Source organism: Convolutriloba macropyga, chromosome 3 (genome assembly GCF_964194025.1).
Source record: "Convolutriloba macropyga chromosome 3, txConMacr16.3, whole genome shotgun sequence".
Classification (NCBI taxonomy): domain Eukaryota; kingdom Metazoa; phylum Xenacoelomorpha; order Acoela; family Convolutidae; genus Convolutriloba; species Convolutriloba macropyga.
In genome coordinates, this window is record NC_134470.1 from 68918609 (window position 1) to 68944000 (window position 25392).

Consider the following 25392-nt stretch of genomic DNA (forward strand, 5'->3'; position numbering starts at 1 on the left):
GATTTGTACATGGTTAACTCAATTTGAAGAGGTAATTCAAGACGTAGATTTCTTTTCAGTGATGTCAGAAGAAAGAAACATAATTGAAATCTTCTCATTATATACAAGTTCCATGGTGAGATTTCAGAAAACCAAATAGCTAAATCCTTGACCGTATTCACGGGTTGATGTACTTCACTCCCAATATTTATAGAGCAATAGTACTTGGTTTTTCCAAACGATAAAAATTGTGTTTTAAAAGCATTAAACATCATTGAATTTCTCTGGCCCAATTTAAATAGGACTTCACATCATTTTGTAAAGTCTCCAAATGATAATTGTCAATGCTTTCCCATCATCAGCAATGAGGTGAAAACTTGACACACCAGCAGAAGGTAGGTCATGAATAAAAAAAAAGCAGTGGTCACAAAGTCGAGCCCTGTTTATATCCTCTTGAAACGGAAGAGCATAAAGAAACAAAAATTTTAGCCTTGATATATTGTTCTTTCTTCGCTCAATATGAAGCAAGCAACCGTAATAGTTTTCCGCCAATTCCAAAGCTTCCCAATTTGTTTAAAATCACTGACTGGCGAACACAATCATAAGTTTGGCTGAAATTTAGATATAGGCAGATACATCATCATTTTTGTCATGAGCTTTGTAAATTTCATCAAGATACATTACAAGTTCAGTTTTCGTTGAACGTCCTTTCATGAGTCCGTACTGAAGAGAGATTCTCTTTCTGATAGAAGGATATTAAACAACATAAATTATTTTCAAACACTAGGGACAATATACTTAATTTACTAATTGGACGGTAAGACTGAATACAGATTTGGTACAGAGAAGAAGGAATTGTCAATTAAAGTTCAAATTGATTCTGAAAAATGAGCGTTTGAAACATTTTGTTCGTCGTCAGGTTTAACGATAGAATAAAATTTTTTACAAAGTACATGAACTTGTCTTTGCCTCTATCTATTTAATTCTAATTTATAAGTTAAAAGAAAACCGGATATTGATTTTTGACACTATTTAAAGTTAAAATCAAATTTACAACAGTATTTTTATATTTTTGAAACCAAGATTGTTTTAATCTCTCAATTTTTATTTTTATTCCGGAGTTTTTGCAATTTACGGGTATACTGTTTTTTGTTCCTGAAAACAAGTTCTTACTTTCACTCCTGTCTGTCTTTAGCCTATACTTGTTGAGGTTGCCAAACTTTCAAAGTAACACGTACGAGAATAATTTTTGAATTCCAAAAGTGAAACTTTTCAATTTGGAGTAATACTTAAATGTCATGTCCCGTCCCATGTACTGGTCACGCGTATTTTGTTGCTTTTTGATGTATATCGCTTCTATAGCATCAGTTTTTTAACCAGGCGACATGAGTCTCCTACTTTATTCAACCATTCAATGAGGTTTTGTCCAACTAGGGAATCTTTCACTTTATCCTCCAAAAATCTAGCGATAACATATCTGCAGTTTTTGCTAACGTAGATTGACCTACATCCAATACTTGTAACTTTGAATAATATGTGCGTTTTCAGTTTTTTTTAAAAGAAGATTTTAGGGTGCGCAAGCAAATTCTTAAATTTCTTGTTGTTAAAGAAAATATAAATATCCCACAATTTTTTAGTTTCCTCGCAAGTTTTGAGTAATGTTTCTTCTATTGTGAACAAATAAAATCGGTTGAACCTCATTTGTTTTTTTGTTTTTAGGAATTTGAAGTTTTTGAAATGTTGTTCATTTTTGGGAGCTCTGGTGTAACTTTTGTTTTCGTGACTACTTTATCCTATTTCTTATTAATAATACTGGAAGACCACTCAATTGGTTACTGACTTTCAGTCCAGATCTCCTGATTTTTCATAAGAGCTACATCAAGAGATTGCTAGTCACTGGTTACATTGTACAGTCCCTTGTGCAGTCCAATGAATCCTATTTTTCCTATGTTGTAACGGTGCACTGCTTCGAATAATTAAGATCATGCCGGTATCAGTCGCTTTTTTAAAACAACGACATCTAATTTCTCCTTCAACGTTAAGATTTAGGTTCAGATCTGGGATCTCGAAGTCTCTATTACCGTTGAGTCTCTCGAGAACCAACTGTTACTTTTTGTTAAGAGAATTTGCCTAATCAAGGTAATATAGAGGGCTCTCCTTTACAGTGCACCTTTTCGTCCACATACCTCTGGAATAATTTTAAATCCTGCGTGTAAATCTATTATATCTTTTTCTTCAAATCCCTACAAATTCCTGCATTTTTGTATTCTCTGTGAGTAAAACTCTTCGAACGAAATCTATTTTTGAATGATTTGCTCTCAATTTTTCCCACGGAAAAAAATGCATTTGTTACAATCAATGCATTTTTTACAGTGAATTCCCTTCATGACAAAATTTTGGTCTCTCATGTCTAATTTGGTGTCCGCAAGTTGTTTTTAGAAAATTTCATCCAGCAACATGCCAAAATTGTCACCAACCAAGCACACCTAGCCAAGCTGTCCAAATAAGTGTACCACAATTTATTACACTTAAAGTGAACATTCGCTACAGCTAGTCTCAAAAACCTCTTCATGGCTGACCTCGGAATCTCAGGAACCTCTCCATTGGAGTTTAGTTCTTTTAGCGCAATTTCATATGACTCCTCAACCAGTACATTGGTGTAACAGCATTTAAGATCAAGAGATACTTCTAGCTCTATCTTCCTCCAAATTGGTAGCATCTAAAGCCATTCTGGCATCTCTCGATTTCGGCTCAACATTTGCACCTGGTAACCTCTGGAAAAAGGAAGACAGAACTTTATTGAGATTTTTTATCTAATATCGGGTATTGATAGAACAGACCGAAGCTGCGGACCGTTTTTATCTTTCCCTGTTCCATTGGTTGATGCTATATCAGTTTCTCATTTTTTATGTTTAGATCGTCACTTTGTCCCTTAAGAGTTTCAAATCGATTGGCACAAAGGGTTTCAATTACTTTATTTGAGTATGTTTTCTCTTTCATAACACAAATCATTGCCTCTTTTCATAATTTTTTGATATATCGATTTTTCAGCAGTGCTTTGAAAAATTTTCATGACATGATAATTAAAACTATTTGTAACCATCTGAAGAGAAAAAATGAGAATTTCTCAAAACCTTTACCAAGAGATGTAAAGGAAACCAATTTGTCAAATTAAAATTACTTCTGATGCTTAACACAAACGTTTGCGAACTTTACGTTCATCGTCAGGTTAAAACTGTTTCACAAATCATTAAAACATAAAATGATTGTATTTTTAGTTTTTTCCGAGATCACCATTTAAAAAATTCTTGGAATTATCTCGTAGAGTTAAATTAACGATATTCTCTTTCAAACATTATTGCCAATCATATTTACAGCTGATATCAACTTCTTTGAAGACAATCTTATTCCAGATTTTTGGCCATGCTTTTGTATATCTAGGGTAATTCCGAATTTCCCCTAACCCTAAGTAGCATTCTTGTGAAGGTTTTGCTATTTTCGTTTTGTCATGCACAAAATGTTTTTGGCGTTGTTTATTTTTCTGAAATCAAAATTATGGTTCGAACTAATTTTCAGTGTTTGTTCCCATATAATCGTTGCGTGTGTTTGATCTCGGCTTGAAATCAAAATTTTTCTGAAATCAAAATTATGGTTCGAACTAATTTTCAGTGTTTGTTCCCATATAATCGTTGCGTGTGTTTGATCTCGGCTTGAACTTGTTCAACTTGCTTTTGTATATAGCTTCACAGCTTTGATAGTCAGAGAGAGAGAGAGAGAGAGAGAGAGAGAGAGAGAGAATTTCAGGCATCTAGAATTTTCCATTCAATGTCGCTCGTGAAGGCATTACATTCAACAAGATATTGACCCACCTGTGAATTTTTCTTGTGGTGTTCTGATAGTCTAGTATTAATATGCCGATTTTTTCACTCAAGATAGATGGATCTGCATTTATAACCCCTTATCTCATATAACAAGTTGGATTTGAGTCTCTATCGATAGATAATTTTACGGCGGGGAGGCACGATCCTATATTTTCTCGTTGTGAATACCAGTTGCAGATCGCATAGTTTATTGAATTCGCTTGCAAAAATTTGAGAAAGGTTGCCTCTGTGTTGTAAAAAAAATTGTTGGATTATCATGAGATCTATTCTTATATTTTTTATGCTGTTTTGGTTTTGTTTTCAAATGGTCTTTATTTCATTTTATTATCTTTTCTAAAGTCTGGTTGACTATTTGTGAAGAACATTCATCTTGATACTGATATTTTGTCCAGCATGTTTTTTTTTCAAGCAGCTGATCGAAGGCCAACCAATTGGATTTGCAATAAAAACCATTTAAATCGTCTCCTGAATCACAATTTTTATGCTGAAGTGGTGCACAGCTGCAAAAATTCAGTATTTATGTGACCGTTGATTTTTGATAACAATGACAGGTTATATTACCTTTGCTGCTCACACATCCGTTGATGTCAGGAAAAACCAAAACCTTTTCCATGTTCATTTTTTCCAAAGTAAACTGCAGTTTTTTGTTAAAGGTTTTAGCAAATTTGAAGTACTCGTCCGAGTCGCCACAAACAGTGCCAAAACGGCCATCCACATAATTATTGAACAATTTCATCCACTCAGACGACTCTGTGTCTGTTGATAGTTGGAATACGTAAAAATCCAAACAACGTCCTGTATGTTGGCGTATTCTTCATTTGTAACCTTTTGGCATTTTGCATAAAACCAGTTTGTTGCTTGACTCACAATCTACTCATTTTCCTCTGGAAGTCGTTCTCCGATTGCAGTCTTTTCAATTCCCATTTTGATCATAGAGATTTCACTGAGCTCCGAATTTTGCAGTGATGCCTCAAACGATTTTATCCACACGTTTGCTAGTAAAACAGCCATTGAATCACCCATAGCTAGACCTGATTGTACATGCCAGATCCTGTAACATTTAAAATGAACATTCATCACCTCTGGCCTTCATAAACTTTTAATTGCGGGCCTTGGCATCTCTGGAGCTAGTTTTCTTGAATAGAGTTCTCTTAGAGCATTTTGTATAGCCTCTCCAACCGGCACCTTGGTGTACAAACTATTTACGTCAAGAGATATTATCAGCTCGTTATCTTCAAGAGAGAGTGACTCTACGGCCTTTTGCAGTATCTTGCGTGCAGGTTTCAATGTTTGCGGTCGGTTGTTTCTAGAAAAACAGTGCCCGAAATCTGTTGATGTTTTCGTAATTGCCACCAGGTATCGAGAGAACAGGTCGGATAGGTGTATAGTTTTTAGGTATCTTTGATAAGCCATAAAGCCTCGCCGGTTGTGAACCAGTTGATCTGAGTCTCCGATGAATTTGGTCACTGATTTTCGCTTGCTTCTGAAAGAACTGTTGAAGGCTGTTATTTATCTGTTTTTTAATTTTTTTTTCATTTTTTATCACAATTTCATAGGTTGCACTGTTTTTTTAAGCTGATCCGTGTCTAGAACATCAAGTTTTCCCCTGTACGTTGACTTCTTCATCACACAGAAACCGCAGCCTTGGTTAAATGGTACCGCCATCAAATCTTTGGCTCTTAGGAAATCATGCACATTTTTAACCCCTCTATTCATTTGGGATTCGCGTACATTTTTTTGGATACCATTTTGCGGACGCCTCAATTTCACAAAGCTTCTCACCCTCCGTTTTCTCGCGTAATTCACAAGTTTGTCAATGTCTGCGAGGAAGTGCACCTCATTAAACTGGTCTCTCACAGTGTGTTTAGGTCCGAACGACAGGATGTCAAGTAGAAACTTTGGAAGTTCACCGCCATCCATTATCACAACAGTACTATCCATTATCAGTTTCTCATTTTTTATGTTTAGATCGTCACTTTGTCCCTTAAGAGTTTCAAATCGATTGGCACAAAGGGTTTCAATTACTTTATTTGAGTATGTTTTCTCTTTCATAACACAAATCATTGCCTCTTTCCATAATTTTTTGATATATCGATTTTTCAGCAGTGCTTTGAAAAATTTTCATGACATGATAATTAAAACTATTTGTAACCATCTGAAGAGAAAAAATGAGAATTTCTCAAAACCTTTACCAAGAGATGTAAAGGAAACCAATTTGTCAAATTAAAATTACTTCTGATGCTTAACACAAACGTTTGCGAACTTTACGTTCATCGTCAGGTTAAAACTGTTTCACAAATCATTAAAACATAAAATGATTGTATTTTTAGTTTTTTCCGAGATCACCATTTAAAAAATTCTTGGAATTATCTCGTAGAGTTAAATTAACGATATTCTCTTTCAAACATTATTGCCAATCATATTTACAGCTGATATCAACTTCTTTGAAGACAATCTTATTCCAGATTTTTGGCCATGCTTTTGTATATCTAGGGTAATTCCGAATTTCCCCTAACCCTAAGTAGCATTCTTGTGAAGGTTTTGCTATTTTCGTTTTGTCATGCACAAAATGTTTTTGGCGTTGTTTATTTTTCTGAAATCAAAATTATGGTTCGAACTAATTTTCAGTGTTTGTTCCCATATAATCGTTGCGTGTGTTTGATCTCGGCTTGAAATCAAAATTTTTCTGAAATCAAAATTATGGTTCGAACTAATTTTCAGTGTTTGTTCCCATATAATCGTTGCGTGTGTTTGATCTCGGCTTGAACTTGTTCAACTTGCTTTTGTATATAGCTTCACAGCTTTGATAGTCAGAGAGAGAGAGAGAGAGAGAGAGAGAGAGAGAGAGAGAGAATTTCAGGCATCTAGAATTTTCCATTCAATGTCGCTCGTGAAGGCATTACATTCAACAAGATATTGACCCACCTGTGAATTTTTCTTGTGGTGTTCTGATAGTCTAGTATTAATATGCCGATTTTTTCACTCAAGATAGATGGATCTGCATTTATAACCCCTTATCTCATATAACAAGTTGGATTTGAGTCTTTATCGATAGATAATTTTACGGCGGGGAGGCACGATCCTATATTTTCTCGTTGTGAATACCAGTTGCAGATCGCATAGTTTATTGAATTCGCTTGCAAAAATTTGAGAAAGGTTGCCTCTGTGTTGTAAAAAAAATTGTTGGATTATCATGAGATCTAGTCTTATATTTTTTATGCTGTTTTGGTTTTGTTTTCAAATGGTCTTTATTTCATTTTATTATCTTTTCTAAAGTCTGGTTGACTATTTGTGAAGAACATTCATCTTGATACTGATATTTTGTCCAGCATGTTTTTTTTTCAAGCAGCTGATCGAAGGCCAACCAATTGGATTTGCAATAAAAACCATTTAAATCGTCTCCTGAATCACAATTTTTATGCTGAAGTGGTGCACAGCTGCAAAAAGTCAGTATTTATGTGACCGTTGATTTTTGATAACAATGACAGGTTATATTACCTTTGCTGCTCACACATCCGTTGATGTCAGGAAAAACCAAAACCTTTTCCATGTTCATTTTTGCCAAAGTAAACTGCAGTTTTTTGTTAAAGGTTTTAGCAAATTTGAAGTACTCGTCCGAGTCGCCACAAACAGTGCCAAAACGGCCATCCACATAATTATTGAACAATTTCATCCACTCAGACGACTCTGTGTCTGTTGATAGTTGGAATACGTAAAAATCCAAACAACGTCCTGTATGTTGGCGTATTCTTCATTTGTAACCTTTTGGCATTTTGCATAAAACCAGTTTGTTGCTTGACTCACAATCTACTCATTTTCCTCTGGAAGTCGTTCTCCGATTGCAGTCTTTTCAATTCCCATTTTGATCATAGAGATTTCACTGAGCTCCGAATTTTGCAGTGATGCCTCAAACGATTTTATCCACACGTTTGCTAGTAAAACAGCCATTGAATCACCCATAGCTAGACCTGATTGTACATGCCAGATCCTGTAACATTTAAAATGAACATTCATCACCTCTGGCCTTCATAAACTTTTAATTGCGGGCCTTGGCATCTCTGGAGCTAGTTTTCTTGAATAGAGTTCTCTTAGAGCATTTTGTATAGCCTCTCCAACCGGCACCTTGGTGTACAAACTATTTACGTCAAGAGATATTATCAGCTCGTTATCTTCAAGAGAGAGTGACTCTCTCTAAGGCCTTTTGCAGTATCTCGCGTGCAGGTTTCAATGTTTGCGGTCGGTTGTTTCTAGAAAAACAGTGCCCGAAATCTGTTGATGTTTTCGTAATTGCCACCAGGTATCGAGAGAATAGGTCGGATAGGTGTATAGTTTTTAGGTATCTTTGATAAGCCATAAAGCCTCGCCGGTTGTGAACCAGTTGACCTGAGTCTCTGATGAATTTGGTCACTGATACTCCCTTGCTTCTGAAAGAACTGTTGAAGGCTGTTATTTATCTGTTTTTTAATTTTCATTTTTTATCACAATTTCATAGTTTGCACTGTTTTTTTTAAGCTGATCCGTGTCTAGAACATCAAGTTTTCCCCTGTACGTTGACTTCTTCATCACACAGAAACCGCAGCCTTGGTTAAATGGTACCGCCATCAAATCTTTGGCTTTTAGGAAATGCACATTTTTAACCCCTCTATTCATTTGGGTTTCGCGTACATTTTTTTGGATACCATTTTGCGGACGCCTCAATTTCACAAAATTTCACACCCTCCGTTTTGTTCTCGCGTAATTCACAAGTTTGTCAATGTCTGCGAAGAAGTGCACCTCATTAAACTGGTCTCTCGCAGTGTGTTTAGGTCCGAACGACAGGATGTCAAGTAGAAACTTTGGAAGTTCACCGCCATCCATTATCACAACAGCACTATGGGAGCCATTCTGCAGTAGTCTATCCTGTCTCGCTGACAGTTTTTAAAGTTTTCCATTACGTCTATTTCGAACAATTGCGCAGTGGTTTACCAAGGGAAGCTTCAGATAAGGTGGTTCGAACATCGTCCGTCCTAAAGCATAGCTCATTTAATGCCGTTGTTCAAAGTGGTCAGAAGACCAACGGCAGCTTGATAGACTGTCATAAAAAAGCATTTAAAGCATTCGCAATGGACGCGAAACCATAATGCATTGTACTTCTGATCTCATTTTAGGTTAGAGCTCTCTTGAGTATAAAAAACGAATGAGTATAAAAGAAAACGAAATACGAACAACGCGTGGCCGACGTGTTAACCCGCTAGTGTTTGCCTGCTCTGGTAGCGCGGGACCTACAGCTACGAAAGCTCTCATGCATGTCCACTAACATCAGCGAAAAGAGCAAGGAACCGTACGCTGAGGTCGTTTCTGATATTCAAAGATCAGTTTCGCTCTTCGAAGCTGCTTCTCCTGCCTTAGAGGGTTTCGGTCTAACGAAAAATAGAAACGGAAAGTTTGTCCTCTGCCATTGTTCACGATGGACGGTTGAACGGTTTCTAATATTTTGTTTTTCTTGAAACCCTTTAAGTTTTGAACCAAAAAACCCACGTTTTCAAGTTTTTTTCTTGAATATAACCGTTGGCACTGAGCGTAACCGAAGCACAAACCCATGCTTTGAGTCAGACAAATTTTTGAGCATTACTGTTCCTTAATATTGCGAAGTTATTTTCTCGTCTATTCATTGAAATAGCGTATGTATATATGCGGATATTGAGGTTCATATTTGCGCCTACTCATACACCATTTATTTTCAAACACTTTGCTTGTTTCCTATCTCTTCTTCATTTGATCGATAATTAGTCAAAAATGTGGGGTCAGAACATAATATGTGAACGAACATCACCGAGCGTTCTGCATTTTTGCTTCTCTGTTCCGAAAACGCAACATCACGCTGAAGAAGCCGAATCGGATCTTTTCCGTTTGGATCCCCCCAAGTACGTTATGCGCCCCCCAGTTGCAGAGCACGGGCCATTACATAGTAAATCAATATGTAAAAATATGGCACGTGCGTCTGGGGGTGCAAATAATATGCGCCCTTTAAGCTGGGGGGAGGGGGCACAAACGCAAAAGATCCGCCGAATCTTATGAGCCGTGCACTAAGTTATTTTAATCGATATTGACTTTTTCAGAAGCGTGAATGAGCGAAGAGTTCCCTACTGAGTGTGACGTCCTTGTTTTAGGAACCGGTACTTTTTTCGCACTAGGCTTATCAAGTACTAAGGTGTCTGGCTTTTTCTTGTTTCTGATATGAAGACTATTTTTAGGGTTAGTGGAAAGTATCGTTGGAGCTGCTTGCTCTAGAATTGGGCGGAAAGTTGTCACTCTAGATAGGTTTGTTCTGATTTTCAAAAAAGCATGCCAATTAAATGAACTAAAATGATGCATGGTAATTCCAATTAATGTTCTTTCAGAAATAGTTTTTATGGAGGAGACTGGGCAACGTTTTCTGTAAGAAATCTTCGCGAGTGGCTGGCAGCTCAGACGGTAATTTTAACATTTCGATTGAAAGAGAACACTATATAATTGTATAGGTATAGCTGTCGCTAAATGTACAATAAGTGTAAAAGATTTATGTAGAAACAAAAATAGTTTTTATTGAAGTTTAACTGGTCACAGGTCATTTTGAAGCGGAAGTCACGCCATGTGCTAGCTTTTTGGATAGGAACTGCTGTTGACTCGTCTATCAAAAATTTTTTCAATCGACTTTTGAATGCCTGTTAACTTAAACTTGTATCTGGCAGGTACAATGGTAGTGAGTTCCACTTCAACGGTACTTGATTAAAGAATGATTTAGAGGAAGAAACAGATGGAATGTTCCCTACAAAAATTATTTGGTTAGTCCGCTTGTTAATCCTATAGTTGGCCGTAGCTGTCTTATACCGTTGAACGAAGTTCATAGCAATTATTGTAAACATGTGCCTTTTTATGCAAAATTTTTGCTTGACCGTTTTGACTTTTTGAGTGACTTTTACGCCCTTTTTTGCGTTTCGTGTGATCTAAAATCCTCTCTCAATTACAATTTCAAGCAGCTGAACTCAATTGGCGGCAATTTAATACTAAAAGTCAAATGAAAAGTGCGCCGAAATTGGTGCCATTTTTCACTTTAAATCTTAATAGTCGTATATGTTAACCTCTAATGGGGTTATTTGAAGCCCACTATTAATTTTTTTAGTCACATTTAGGCTCCCCTCCCCCTGACTGAAGCAGGCTGCATTTGATTCGAGCTAGCACTAGTCGTTCGAGAGAAATTCTTCCCATGTTTAATCGGTTATGTTATTTTTACGTTTTCTTAATTCATTTGACGGTTTGATACTAGAACAAAAAAAAACGCATCAAAGCCCAATTCATCTGTTTCTCCAAAGAGAGCACCAAAGTTGAACTGATTTGAAAGAGACATAAAGGAGAGTACCCTCAATGTCTAATGACAAGTGCGTGAAAAAACATGAGTAATACTGTGGTGGGAAATCTATGTTGTACAGTTTCTATAGTTTTGATGCCAACAGCAATATTTTTCATAATTATTTTCTCTTTGTGTTTGAAAACAAAGGTGAGTTTGAAAACAAAGGTCTCTGGTAACACCTAAATATTTGTACTGGTTTGATTTTTTTTACTATCACAACACCTAGGCTATACCTTATTTAAACAGCTCTCCTGGCAGACTTTGCGACGTAACACTGCTTAAGCTACGCAATTTTTGAGTTTGAAAATGCCCCAAATCGATTGAAGTCATTTCTCGCAACTTCTGGCGTTGCAGATTTTCGGCATTTTAAATTTTGTGTTTTAATTTAAGTTGCGGTTGAAGTGTTAATCTCGAAATACGATTGAATTTCCCTTTTTAGATTTTTAGGCAAATTTGACTGTTAGTATTGATGGCCAAGAAGCTTTTCTGTCTTTTTACTTAGCTCTTCATTATTTGTTCTCAATCATGACTGGTCTCATTGGCTTCCTATGGATGTTTCAGGGAATTTTTTTTTACTTTGAGGTGTTTCGTCAGTTTGGCGTTTCATTTTATTTCAGCCATTTTTGTGTTCGTTTTTTGTTTTAAACATCTATGGAGACTTTTTTGATTATATTTTTATTTTTTGGTATTTAGTTGTTGAAAAATATTTAAGTCAAGTGCAGCCTGTTATTGTCTATTTCTAGTTATTTCTAAATAACTAAATATTTAAGTCAAGTGCAGCCTGTTATTGTCTATTTCTAGTTATTTCTAAATAGTTCTCCTTTTTTTGTGAATTTTAGATTAATTTCCGTCTTTCTACGTGCTATTAGTGCTGTTTGTAAGAAGAGTCCAATAACTGATTGGCCTCATGATAGTGAAATATTTTAAATATTTTCTCGCTTTTTCAAAAAACCTTTTTGCCTTCTTGTTTTAATTGTTTTTAATGTGCCGTATATGAAGTGGCTGAACACTGAAATTGCAGAATTGGTTTTTAAAGGATACAGAAAACAATTATTTGAACGATGCGCAACTTCAGGAAATCCGTCTGTCTACGGCACTCACTAAATGGGGTTTCGAATTCGTAAACATGTACTTAGTTCATTAGTGCATAAAACTTTCTTTGACTTCTTAAGTGACGTTTCCAGGCTTGATTTCTTCTTTTTATTGATATAACGATTTCTCATTGTAAAATAAAGTTTGTTGCTAATATAAAATCGATTGTGAGCAATAGCAAAACAAATCAAATCCACTGTTGCTTCTTGGTTAAGACAAACTGTTATCCTGGATCTGGTGGGTTTGAACCCCTGTTACCAGGATTTTTGCAATTAAAATACCCTCCTGTAGTTCGAGAGCAATTTGCTTTTATAAAAGTGACATCATTTCCTCAACTAATTGGCATTTAGTTCAAGACTGATTTGTGTATTTTTTTAAAAATCATAATTGAGTCGTTTCAATTCCTGAATGACTTTTAAACAATATTAAGTTGACTTAAGGTTACTCTAAACCCCTTCAAGGTCAATAAATGACTCCTAATTATAACAATCCCAAGGAAAAACATCCCCACGGGAATAAACCCCTATTAACTTTCAAAGAGCTACACATACCGCATTTGGCCGTGGGTTGCGGGCCATGGCCTGGCTTAGCGGTCCTTGGCACTTGATAATAAATTTTCACAACCGAAAAAATTATCACGACCAAAATTCGACGTTAATATGGATGATTTTCCTATTAGAGTCAGGGTTGGGGTTCTTTCGGTGGGGTTTCTTTCTAGATGTGGCTTCCTTTTTATCTTTTTGGATCAGTTTTTGAGTCAATTGTGTTATCCGTTTTTGACTTCTCTTGGAAATCAGAAAGAGGAGTATGCACCATGTGACAATATAGGGAAGCTGAGCTGAGCCCCATTATGTTGAAATAGAAAAAAGTGACACGTGTTTTAATAAATTTACTATCTAATTGGCTATTGGACTACTGTCGAGTTTTCTATGAATTGAAACGATGCTAATGGGCCGAATTGAACAATTAAGAACGGGCATCGAAAAGCAGAAGTTTAATAGACGTGGATTTACTAATAGAATTGCTGGAAAGTTTTGCTTGTTCTGCTGTATTTACGGGCACAGAAATTACGCAGATTTTACTGTTTTGATTTCAAGCTTCATGAACTTTCAGGTTTCAGAAATAAACTCAGACTTGACAAAATTGGTCTCACTGTCTCTTGGCACCGAAGACGTTGCTTTTGACATTCCTCAGCTCACTGCGCCAAACATATCTCACATCGACTACTGGTGCTATTCAAAGTAAGTTTTATTTGTGGCCGGTTTTCACTGGTTGATGGAATTGTTATGCTTGGAGATGCCCAAAAATTGTCTTTATCACCGACGGAAACCTGAATTTTGGGCTCCTGAAGCTAATTTTAAAAATCAAATCACTTTTGTACATTAAGATGATGCATCCGCCCAATTTTCCTGTTTATAATTAAGATTTAGAAAATTTAGAAACGTTGTAGTGGCTGGCGTATGTATGTGATGAAATTATATGTCAAATAATTAAATATTTTTGCTACCAATTATTCGCTAATTATGTGAATCAGGTTTCCAGTCACAGCTTTGTGAGATTTTTACGAGTATTGAAAAGTAGCTCAGACAAATGCAATGGAAATGCAATCGACCTTATCCTTCGTTTTTGTGACGAATGTCTCTATCACATATAATTTAAGTTTTAAAATTAAGGATGAAATTTGTTTGGTCTTAAAGTTTTTCCGGCAAAATGGTTTTTCAATTTCTCTTGAACGAAGTTTGAAGCAATCATTGTAGAGGTGTTAATGCCAAATTTGCTTGACTGTTTTGACTATTACGCCATTGACTTCTTTGTTTTGCCTGATCTAATTTTCTCTCATGCAGAAGTGTCGGCAGCTGAGCTCAATTGGCGGCAGTTCGCTACTAATGGTCAAATGAAAAGTTTTCCATAATGCTTCTCAGCGTTGGGTGGGCAACAATTGAAATTTTTGCTGAAAAATTTTTGTTACCAGATTTTTTATTTTTGTTATTTTTCCTCCATTTTCTCGGTTTTTACCTTTTGATTTATCTCTCGAATGACATTTGAATAGGTAACGCAAGATGTGGAGAACCCTTGTTTTTGAAGTTGCAACTTGAGGAGAATTTTCAAAAAGTTTATAGGTTTCAGTTTTCATTTCGATTCGAATACGGAGACTTCTGGCCGTATGAAATCTGTTTACACATTTTGATGATTTTCGAAGTCTAATAAAGGGGTGAATTGTTCACATCGAAACATGAAAATGAGCGTTAAAGTGAGCGATAGTGAGGTGTAAAATTCTCATTGATTTTTAACTATAGTGAGAACAGTGTTTTGACAAAAATTCTTGTTACCGATATTGGTTTTTTTCGTTAACATGAGGCATTTGGACTTATTCTTTCGGAATTTTATCGGATTATTTAAATGACTCGATGGAAATTCATCCCTAGTCATTTCTAAGTCTAATTTTTTGTTTAATCAGTGAAAGTTCTTTGAATTGTAGTTCACTACCTGTGCTGTTATGTTTTATAATCGTTTTGCTTCACCTTTCGTAAATGCTTTTCGGTTTACTCAAGTGAGGATTTTCGTATTTGCGTTGTGACATGCCTGACTCTCAGTTTTAACTGAATGGAATTTAGCATTCATTCAACAAATTTAAGCGATAAAATGAGTGCGGTCAACGTCAGAAGTCCAAAAGCAAATGAAAATTGGTAAACCATTAAAGCCCGTTTATTAATTCGCAGTGCATTAGGTTATCTTAATTTGTTAGTTCGAAAGCTAATTGGTATTGGTACTAAACTGAATAATTTTTTAGTTTAGAAGGTGAATTCATAGAAATTCTATTCCAACTAAAACAGCACACAAAATTAGAACAATTTTTGAGACTCCGAAAAGTAGGTCTCAGATTTGTATCTTTCGTTTGTTTTCTGAATGAAAATTTGACGTCAATGGGCCAATGGTGGCTGTTTTCTGACAACATACCGTCTGAAGTTTACTTACAGAATGAAGTTTTGTCTCTCGTTTCAAATGTTGATCATGTAAATTTGGACATTTTGTCTACGCTACTGCCTAAGATATAATCCTGCGTTTACTGTAATCTTTTCAAGGCAGCGGAAAATTGTTATTATAATTTGGCTCTCCAGAGATCTCATTTTAGCAAGTCAAAAATGGCCAGATTTGAGCTCGTATTTGAGTATTTTTGTTAGCGGTTTCATATTTAAAATCACGTGCGTCTGTAAATTAAGTGTATAAACTACTGATTTACGACGGACCGCTGTTAATGGCATGAAGCGAGGCCGGAGGCCAAATAAAACTATCAATATAGAGCATCGAATTCACTAACTAGCATGAGTTAATATATCTGTCTAACGAACAAAACTGTTCGTCATATCTGAAGAGGTCTACTGCCCAATAATATTACCTATTACAGGAATGTTGACGGAATAGCCAGTATTATTGACAGTTGAAGTAATAGGTGGTAGCACTTTTTTGGATTGAGGGATACACAAATCACGCACATCGTTTAAGTAACAAAAATTTCCTGTAAGGACGGTTAACTGAAGTAATTCAGTTATTTTCTGTTCCAACAGTGATGCAGACGGTGCAATCACAGATGATGTATCAAAAATGGACGATACTGACTCAAATGGTTCAGAACCAAAGGCAAACGAGTTGCGTGAATCAAAATTGAAACTGATCGATGATTTGGACAAATATGGAAACAGATTTAATATCAGTCTATGCTCAAAGGTTTGCAAAAGTTTATATTGAAGTTCTTTGAAATTCACTGTCAATTGTGTTGTTGTCTGAAAAGCCTCTCAACTGATGGAGAGCTGTAGCTTGAATTCCATCTGGTAATCATAAGAACTAAATACATGATTCGAACGTGAAGGATTCGCAAGTCTCTTGATTACCATAAGGCTGTATGTATAGTATCCTGGAAATTTTTATTAGCTATAAAATTGCAAATGAGAAACTGCAAATAGTGCATATTTCAATAAATAGTAGAACTGATCTTTCCCCACAAACTGCTTCAATTAGCCTAAAACTTGAATATCTTATATTACTTAAGACCCAATTCGGTAACCAATAAGTCTGCTTGTGAGCATATCGGTTATGTATTTTCATCTTGATGCGCAATTAGTAAAGCGAGGGACCTTTGCAATTATTCTTCGTTATGGCGTACGGTCTTCATCACCCAAGCAAATACCACTCCCGCTAGTTTAATGGGTGCAAAAGTTTGCAAGAGGGTTTGCGCGTAAAGTAAAAAAAAATCATCAATCCAAACAATTCGTTTTAAAAGGCCTTAAGATGCAGTGAACAGAGATTATAATAGTTTTTAGATCTTGATTGCTAAAGGGAAAATGGTCAAATTGCTGGTGGATTCAGCCACAAGTCGATACTGCGAGTTTCTGGCACTGCATGACCTGAACTTTCTATACAACACCAAGATTGAAAAGGTTAGTGCTTCATCATGTTTTGTTTAGACATCTACGTATCAGTCACTTTTTTCCGGTTGCTAAGCTTTACCTTAGCGAAACGAAACTGCAGTTACCATGTTTGTGTTCTGTCTTTTTACGAACAGAATGTGAATATTGTTTTAAGGCGGTTTCGTGACTTTAAGAGGAGTAGCGGTATTCTTCGGGTTTTTACAACTCGAAGAGGAGCAATGGTATTCTACAAGTTTGTATGAACCAAAGGTGAGTATTGGTCTTCTGTCGGTTTTTACGAACAAAGTCGAGTTTACGAACTGAAGTGAATTTAGTTATAGTATTCTTTGATTTTCTAGTTTTCTAAGCGCTCGAGTGTCAGTGAAACAAGATGCGGAAGTCAATTCAGCTCGTGAAAGTAAACGTTGTGACCAATCTGTTGAACAAAAGTTAAAATCAGAGGAAAATAATGATTTCTGATGCATCCTTATAAGGGGGGAGAGCGCGAGAAAACAGCGAAAAAAATGTTCGCTAGCCGAGCAAACTTTTTCTGTTTGCTTGGGCCGTTTTCCAAGCAGGTTGGCTTTTTAATTCAAAAAGTTTTTCAATTTTTTATCGCTTCAAAGCTGTAAGTTGAGCGGAACTATATTGCGGTGCTCTTGGTTTTTTCCAATTCAAAGAATTTGAATTGTATTGGGGCGCTGTCTTCTTTCTTAGATCTGTTCACACATTTTCATGATTTTTGAAGTCAAATTGGAGTAGTGATTTTGGTCACGCCAATCAGGAAGTGGAGCGAAGAAGTGAGTGGTTTTGCGGTGTGAAATCTTTTACCTCTAATCTTAAAGTAGAGTGAGAAAACGGTGTTTGGACAAAAATTCGCTTCCTCGCTAGTTATTTTTTGTTCACATGCGGCAATTTCACTTTGATTTTTAAATTTTTTTCTGATTTTTCTAGAAGTGGTTTTTCCCAATTCACTCATAGTCTGTTCTAGCCTCTAGTCTAGTATTTTTTAGTCAGTGGAAATTCTTTGAATTGTACGTCAGGACTTGTCCTGCTATGTTTTTTGTTTCGTTGTTGTCTGACGCTCTTTTTCGCTTTACATTTGTTCACACAGCAAAGCTGAAAAAGTCAAGTTTTCTGAATGACTATACCTCTTACTAACGGTTTTTTTCGCGCGTGACCTCATTTCTCAGTCTCTCTAGCGAAAGTTTCTTGCGTGATTAGATTTTGTTCACATGTGACTTACCTCACTCAATAAAATGACTTTTGCATTTTAAAACTTAAGTTTATTTTGAATGAATTTAAGGTCATAGAAACTCATGTGTAATAAAGGTCCCTAATGAAAAGGCTTCTGTGCACTGAATTTCAACAAGCTTTTTTAACTTATCGCTGTTTTTTTTCACATAGCTTTTCTAGCGGCGTCGATAAATTTTCAACTTATATCTGCATCTGTTTCTATCTCTATTATACGGCACGCAAGTCTGTTCTTTCGCAGCTATTCCGGCAATCTGCTAATGTTTATTAGTAAATGCTGAATAGTTTTAGAAGCAAACCCAATTTTACTAGAAATTGAGTTTGCTAAATATAATCTATTGAAAATGCAGGGCTAGATTAGTTTTTGAGCATCGGGCTGTTAATTTCTGCTTTTCCTGTTTCCGTCCCAACGTCGGCTAGTGTCGCAATCGCGCAATGGTGGCTATTTTCTGACAAGTTGCCGGTTTTGTGTATGGAGCAGACAATCTCTTTCTGGAAGCTTCTCGAAATCAAGTCCCCTGCTCCGACGGCTGGAGCTATAGACATTTCAACTGCATATAATTTTGCGCTGCTGACTTTAATGTTTTTTTTGCGAAGAGATACCGCTCAAAGTTTGGGCATTATTTGCCGTCGGTGGTCTCTTCAAAGTTGAGAGCTGTTTCTTATGATCAGATTTTAATTTTTTTTTTCGTGTGAATGTGACGAAATTATCTTTGTTTCCTATTACGCAATTATGAGATATTACATGTTCTCAAATGTGGGCATTAAGTCGCGTTGTAGCTATTATAGCTTTTCTTATCTCTAAGTGTACGATTAAACGATACTGCTCAATAGGCAATATTTGATCGCGCTGAAAATCATAGATGTTCGAAGTTTTTTTTGCCTCGCTGGTATAAAGGAGGAATTTTTGGCCAGTTGGCAAACTTTTGTTTGCAGGTTCCGTCGTCCAGGGCAGATGTGTTCAAGAACAACTTAATTTCTCTTGTCGAGAAGCGGCAAATGATGCGCGTCCTAGAGTTCTGCATGAACGACACAGCTGAAGTAACAGAAGGTGAGTAAATCGTTCCGCACGCTCGCTTTGTTCAGAAATAGAACCATGTCACATGTAATAGACATGCATATTTGAATCACTAGCAGTCAAGCAGCATTATACCTGCCGCGAGTAAAAAATGCAAAGCTGTATTTTCAAATTACCATCGTTATTCATACACAATACTACTACGTTTCGGCTAGCTGAGAATACTACAGTTCAAATGTTCAGCCCAACAGAATTTAGAACACGTCGAAAATATTTTACCGACATAAATTGCATCAAGGCTTTCTAGATAAAATCAATTGCAGGACAGAATTTTGTCTGGTTGTAAGAAAAACTACATCGATTGTATTCAACTTCGTTGTTCGAAAAATCGAGCTGTTGGTATATGCAGAGGAATTAAACACGCGGAGAGGATTATTTCAGGTTTTTTCGTTTTGATTTTAACACAATACATTTCGAGAGAACTCACGTTTGTATTTTTAGCGCAGCACAAGTAAAACTATATTTTATAAACAAGTCACCGACATAAATTGCGTTACGTACAATCAATAGCTAGCAATCAGGAAGCAAAATGTGCGCTTCAAAATTTTGTAGTTAACAATGCAAGAATTTACTTTTCGTATTTCGTCACGTACTGTTATTAATATTCAGAGAGGTGCTTGGTGTGGTATTTGATTGACATTGTTTAGAAGAACTTCTGATGTGCTTTACCGACTACTTACAAAATGTTCATTCTGTCAGCGAGAGACTATCAAACATCATTCTACTTCATGTACTGTACGAAGCTTCGGATGCGACTACCAAAAAGGTATAGCGTTTTTTCACCCTTCCTTCCTTCCTTACGGCTTATTCAACATTAAAATAGTAACTCTTAATAAAAAAACATGGTGTAGTAATTATTCAGATCCGGATGATCAGAGCTCAAGTTTGTTGAAAAAAGTTATTTGTCGCCAACTCAATTGATACAAAAGATACTGAAATTTGTGATTCTTTGTATAGAGGTATTAACAGCAAGCAGAATTAAGTTTGCATTCAAAATCTTGAATTTATTTTTGAGAATAATTTGTGACTTAATTGGGATATTTTTGTAGTGTCTGGAGAAATTGAGGCTGTTTTGTGGGTCCCTCGGAGTGTATTCAAACTCCCCTTACCTCTTCACTATGTATGGCGTCGGTGAGCTTCCTCAGTGCTTTTCGAGGTAAGCATCATACCAATTTGCCCAATAGTCTCAACCCAGTCAGTTCTTGGTGTAATAGTCATTTGTACGACGTTAAAAACTCGCAATTGAAAAGACTTTATTCACCAGTATTATCGACTACGAAAGTTGTTACAAATAATGCTATCAGTAATTATATTCTAGTTTGTCTTTTTCAATGCAAAATTTTTGCTTGACAGTTTTTCTCTTTTTTTATCTAGAACATTCTTTGACTTGAGTGACGTTATCGCACTCTAGTTCTTCGTTTTTGCGTTATCTAAATTTAAGTCGATCTCGTTCTGAAATAAAGTTCGTTGGTAAAAGCGATTGTGAGCTAAATGAAGGCAAACGGTAGTTGAGTGGCTAAGATGTCAGTCTACAAACTTGGAGGACAGATGTTCGAACCCCTGTAGGGTCGTTCTTTTTTTCTCCCAAAAATACTTCTAAGCTACACGCCCGGATAGCAATTCATCTGGCGTTAGTCGTCTTTCTTATGTTTTGATTTGGTATCGATACTGGTCCTGTATTCTCTCAGTAAGAAAAGAGTATGCCTAAATCCTTACTTCTGAGCTTCTTGTGGTGTGCTAAGATTAGATATTTTCTAATAAAATCGGAATCCTCATGTAAACAAAGATGTGAAACGACCTGCTGTCCAAAGTATATTAGCTCAGACAGGTTTGGGAACTTACAAATGTTGTCAGAGAACAATTAAGCAAAAATCAGTGGTTTATGTTTTACTTTTTATTTTTTACTTTTTTATGTTTTTCTGTCACTCTAAACTCTTTCAAAAGACAACTGCTTCTCGAGTAAAATGTAATAAGGAATTTTATTTAAATTAAAATAACGTTTAAGGATGGCATCAAGAACTCGTCAATTCTGTTCAATACCTGTTGCGTTGCAATTTATATTCCAAAAAGTCGATTTAGCAACTATTTGGGCAAACTGCCAGCTTGATTTACTTTATTTCCGCTGATTTTTTGTGACATTTCTCAGGAGCCTAACTGACCAAAACTCGGCAAATTAATTAAGTGGCATCAAATAGTCTTATTATAACTGCAAAGCTTTAAGCTGAGCGGAGCTATACTGCGGTGCTCTATACACAGCAAAGCTGAAAATGTCAAATTTTCTGAGTGACTTCTTGCTCTCGGTAACGGCGTTTGCGCGCAGGACGTCATTTCTCTCTCTCTCTCTCTCTCTCTCTCTCTCTAGCAAAGGTGTTAAGATCATTTGCGTGATCTTACCTCACTTAATCAAATGACTTTTGCACTTTTAAACTTAAGTTTAATTTGATTTAGTAAGGTCAAAGAAACTCATACGTATTTTAAGCGTCACTAATGAAAAAGCTTCTGCGGAATGACAAGCTTTATTAACTTATCAGTGAAAGTTTTTATACATAGCTTTTTGGGCGGCGCCAATAATTTTTTCAACATATATCTTTATCTGTTTCTATCTATATTATAAGGTATGCAAATTTATTTCGGAGCTATTCCGGCATTCTGCCGGCTACGTTATCTGCCTGCTTGGGAATCTGTAGGAGTAGAGACGAAACACGAAAAATGGAATAAGTTTTTAAATGTTTTTTTCTCCAATACAGTTAAACAGCATTTAACACAAACATAGCGAACAACAATTCTGCTTCACCAAGCCCCGGGAACACAAGTTTTATGCATGAACACAAGGTAATTTTGGCGGTGAGAGTGGGAACTCAACAAACGTAAAGCTTTCATCAGATTTTTTAGGTCTTTAACCAATTCTATAAAGAAACAGATGATTACTCTGTGGATCTGACGAGCCCAGGCATTGTTGGAAACGGTTGAAAGTTTCTAAAATTAAAAATAATGAAACATTAACGGAAAAGTAAACGCAGTCGAGGTAAGGAAAGTCAAAAGGATCTCCAAATAATTTTTTTCCTGTTGAAGAGTTCTCATTTTCTGGCATTACCACGTTTATTTCTGCTTGAACTATACCTACCGGCCAACTTTGACTGTACAAAACTAGCCTGTATATTTCTCACTCCTACTAGAGCTACTCGGATCAATTAATACGATAAATATTAATTGAAAGTTGTAAATTATCCTTGATTTTTCCAAATTTGACTTGTTAAAAATAGCCTTTAATTAGTACATAATGTTTGAATTTAGCTCTAATCAATGTTGGTGTGTTGAAAGTTGGCCTTGAGGAAAGACAGTTAAAATGCTTTCAGAATGAACGCCATCTTTGGTGGAATATTCATTCTCGGATCAGAAGAAGCGCCTCATAAACTCCTCGTTACCAACGGAACGAGTCAAGAGCATTCGTTGTCGAACTCTCGGGAAGAGCAAGCCGCAACTGACGATCAAATGGACGAAGATCGTGCTAAATCGATTGTCCGAGGAGTTGTTACTGCTTCTGGAAGGATTGTAAAGTGTAGATATCTTGTGGCCAGTTCAAGTTATGTTCCGACGTCAATGTTGCCTACCTTTGTCACAATGAAGAGGTGAGATTTCAAATGTTTGTCTTATCACATTTCGTCCTCAAATAGATGAACTGGTAAAGTGCGAGAGCATAAAGTCTCTGTTCAATTTCTAAAGTTTCAATTATCTCTAAGTATACGATTCACTTGAGCACGAATCGAATCCCCCTGGTGACTTCTGGCCTTGCCCGCTCATACTAGCCTCCTAAACTTAAGCAAGTGATCAGCAAAGCCAACCCCCTTGCCTGTCGCTCGAGAGATATTCATCCGACTGCAGTTGGATATATTTGATTGGTGTCATTTTGTTATGTCGGACTCTTTTAGCCTTTTCCGTCGAAGATTTTGAAATATTATATCAACTTTTGTAGGAGTGGGATTTAAGTAATGGCAAAACTTCATGTAGTGGGTTATATAAAAGTAATTTGAATTTTTTGTTACGTTTCGTAATGATCACGTAAGGGCCGAAAACTTCTATACCGTTTTTGGTCACCCAACGGAGACGGGTGCAACCGTGTAGCCTTTTTTTTTTTAAAAAAAGAGGACTTTTTATTAATAGCCGCACAGCGATAGCTGGGGCTATTATTGGCCTTCTCTTGGTTTTTTTACGACTCGAAGAGGAGTATTGGTTTTTTTAATTGCTCTCAAACGAAGTTTGTAGCAATTATATTAGTCCTGTCGGTCTTTTTTTTTATGCGATTTTTCGCTTGACCAATTTTTCGTCTGACGCTTTTGACTTTTCGTCCTCAAAAACGGGATAAACAGGTAGCGCCCAGCGGGCATTATGTGCTCTTAGAGCCTTTCAGGTCTGTTTCAGCTCAAACTGTCTTGGAGACTTATACTTATACTTATGGTGTGAGGGGCGGTTCTTAGAGGTTGACACCCCCCCCCTTTGTTGAAACCCCCACCCCCACTATTGGCTCCACACCCCCCACCGCGCTTTTGCCACCCCCCCCCCCACCCAGTGCTGCCCCCATCAGCCCCCGGTGCACCCCCCCCCCCGTGGCTAGCTACTGACCAAGCCAACCGGTCGTTTGAGAGCAATTCGCCCGACGTTAGTCGGTTATGTTCTTAAGGTTTTTTTTACCGGAAATGCTATTCGTTCAGGCGCTGTTTTGACCTAATAGCGAAAGTGAGTAAAATTGCCGTGTGAACTAATTTTTTCTGAGCGAGAGAAGTTTTTTGATAATGCGCCGCGTTTAGTGAATGACTTTTTGACTTTAAAAAGTAGTTTTTGACTGAATGGCACATATAGATAACCGTTTTTAGCCGTTTTTCGTCTAAGTGGCCCAGTTTTTTTGCCTGTAATTTGGTTTTTTGTAGAAATAAATTTTATTCGATGCTATATTGAAATTTCAACCTCAGAAATTGCTACCACAGTGTTTTGCAGAGCCCGAAAATGAGTTTCAATTTCAAAATTTGATTATATTTCTTTATTTTTTTGTTAGTTTTTGACTTTTTTCTATTAATTTCTTCATTTTTGGATCCTTTAACCGTCTTTTTGTCAAAAATCAGATAATATGGCAACTTCCTTTTGACAATTCATATACTCAACGCCTCTTTCTACCTCGATGTAATTTTGTTTTATAAAATTGTACATTTGCTTATCCAATTTTGGTAGTCTTTTCCCGATTTTTGTCCGTTTTTTGTTTGTTTTTTGGTTTTAATCACTAGAAAGAGTCTTTTTGTGCAACATGAGGGACGTTTCAATACAATATCAATCTTTTTTTGGCGTTAAGTTTTTGAAAAACACTTAAAACTTTTTCGTAAATGCAGTATTAAAAATTTTTTGACATTTTTTTCAAAATGTTTCAATTTTTTTTATGTTTGAATTCTGCTTTTTCCTATTCTTTGTTCTCTTTAGGAGAATAGATCTTTGTATCGGATTACTCGTTATCTTTTCTATGTCTCGAATAATCTATATATTAATCGCGTGAGCACATAAGGCGGCATGTTTTAGAGGCATCACTGAGCAGCATGTTTTAGCAGTACTACCGAAGAACACGGTTAAGTGGTCGCTTAAATGGGGTAAATGACCAAAAAATGGTGCTTTAAGGTCATTGAGCGATTAATGTTTCTAAAAGGTCATTGACCAAAAAATGTTACAAAAAGTTCATTGACCGGAAAGTGTTGCCAAAAGGTCATTGACCCAAAATGTTGCTAAGAGGTTGTGTCATCTAACGAAAAATGCTTTGCTAAAAAGCCAGTTGCCGAAATCTCTTTGTAAAAGGAAACGACAATAATCGGTGTTCCAATAAACAAAAACAATAGTGTAGAAAAAATCATTGGCGGATTAGTTGTTCAGAAAAGGGTCTGTGACAAAAAAACTTCTTCAGAAAACGGTCTGTGACCGAAACTCTTTTGATAAATAAATAATCGAAGATACTATACGGCACTAAGAGATACTATGATAACTCTCTCAATAATGATATCTCAACGATAAGTTTTTAAAAAAGACATCTGAAATTTATTTTGAAGCACATCTATATATTAATCGCGTGAGCACATAAGGCGGCATGTTTTAGAGGCATCACTGAGCAGCATGTTTTAGCAGTACTACCGAAGAGCACGGTTAAGTGGTCGCTTAAATGGGGTAAATGACCAAAAAATGGTGCTTTAAGGTCATTGACCGATTAATGTTTCTAAAAGGTCATTGACCAAAAAATGTTACAAAAAGTTCATTGACCGGAAAGTGTTGCCTAAAGGTCATTGACCCAAAATGTTGCTAAGA

At 36.3% G+C, this 25392-nt stretch overlaps 1 protein-coding gene across 3 annotated transcripts in view; it reads left to right on the forward strand.

Annotated features, from left to right (window-relative positions):
• LOC142336404 (rab proteins geranylgeranyltransferase component A-like) overlaps positions 1-25392 on the forward strand; it is a 94593-nt gene that overhangs the window by 51206 nt on the left and 17995 nt on the right. For all 3 annotated transcript variants that reach the window (XR_012758903.1, XR_012758904.1, XM_075385205.1), the window contains exons 2-11: positions 9957-10015; positions 10094-10160; positions 10241-10313; positions 13435-13562; positions 15888-16047; positions 16641-16757; positions 18918-19032; positions 19707-19825; positions 20109-20215; positions 22416-22688. Coding sequence is in view for 1 of the 3 variants with exons in the window: in XM_075385205.1 (XP_075241320.1) it covers positions 9967-10015; positions 10094-10160; positions 10241-10313; positions 13435-13562; positions 15888-16047; positions 16641-16757; positions 18918-19032; positions 19707-19825; positions 20109-20215; positions 22416-22688 (1208 nt within the window). In the remaining 2 variants the exon portion in view is untranslated. The remainder of the gene's footprint in view (positions 1-9956; positions 10016-10093; positions 10161-10240; positions 10314-13434; positions 13563-15887; positions 16048-16640; positions 16758-18917; positions 19033-19706; positions 19826-20108; positions 20216-22415; positions 22689-25392) is intronic.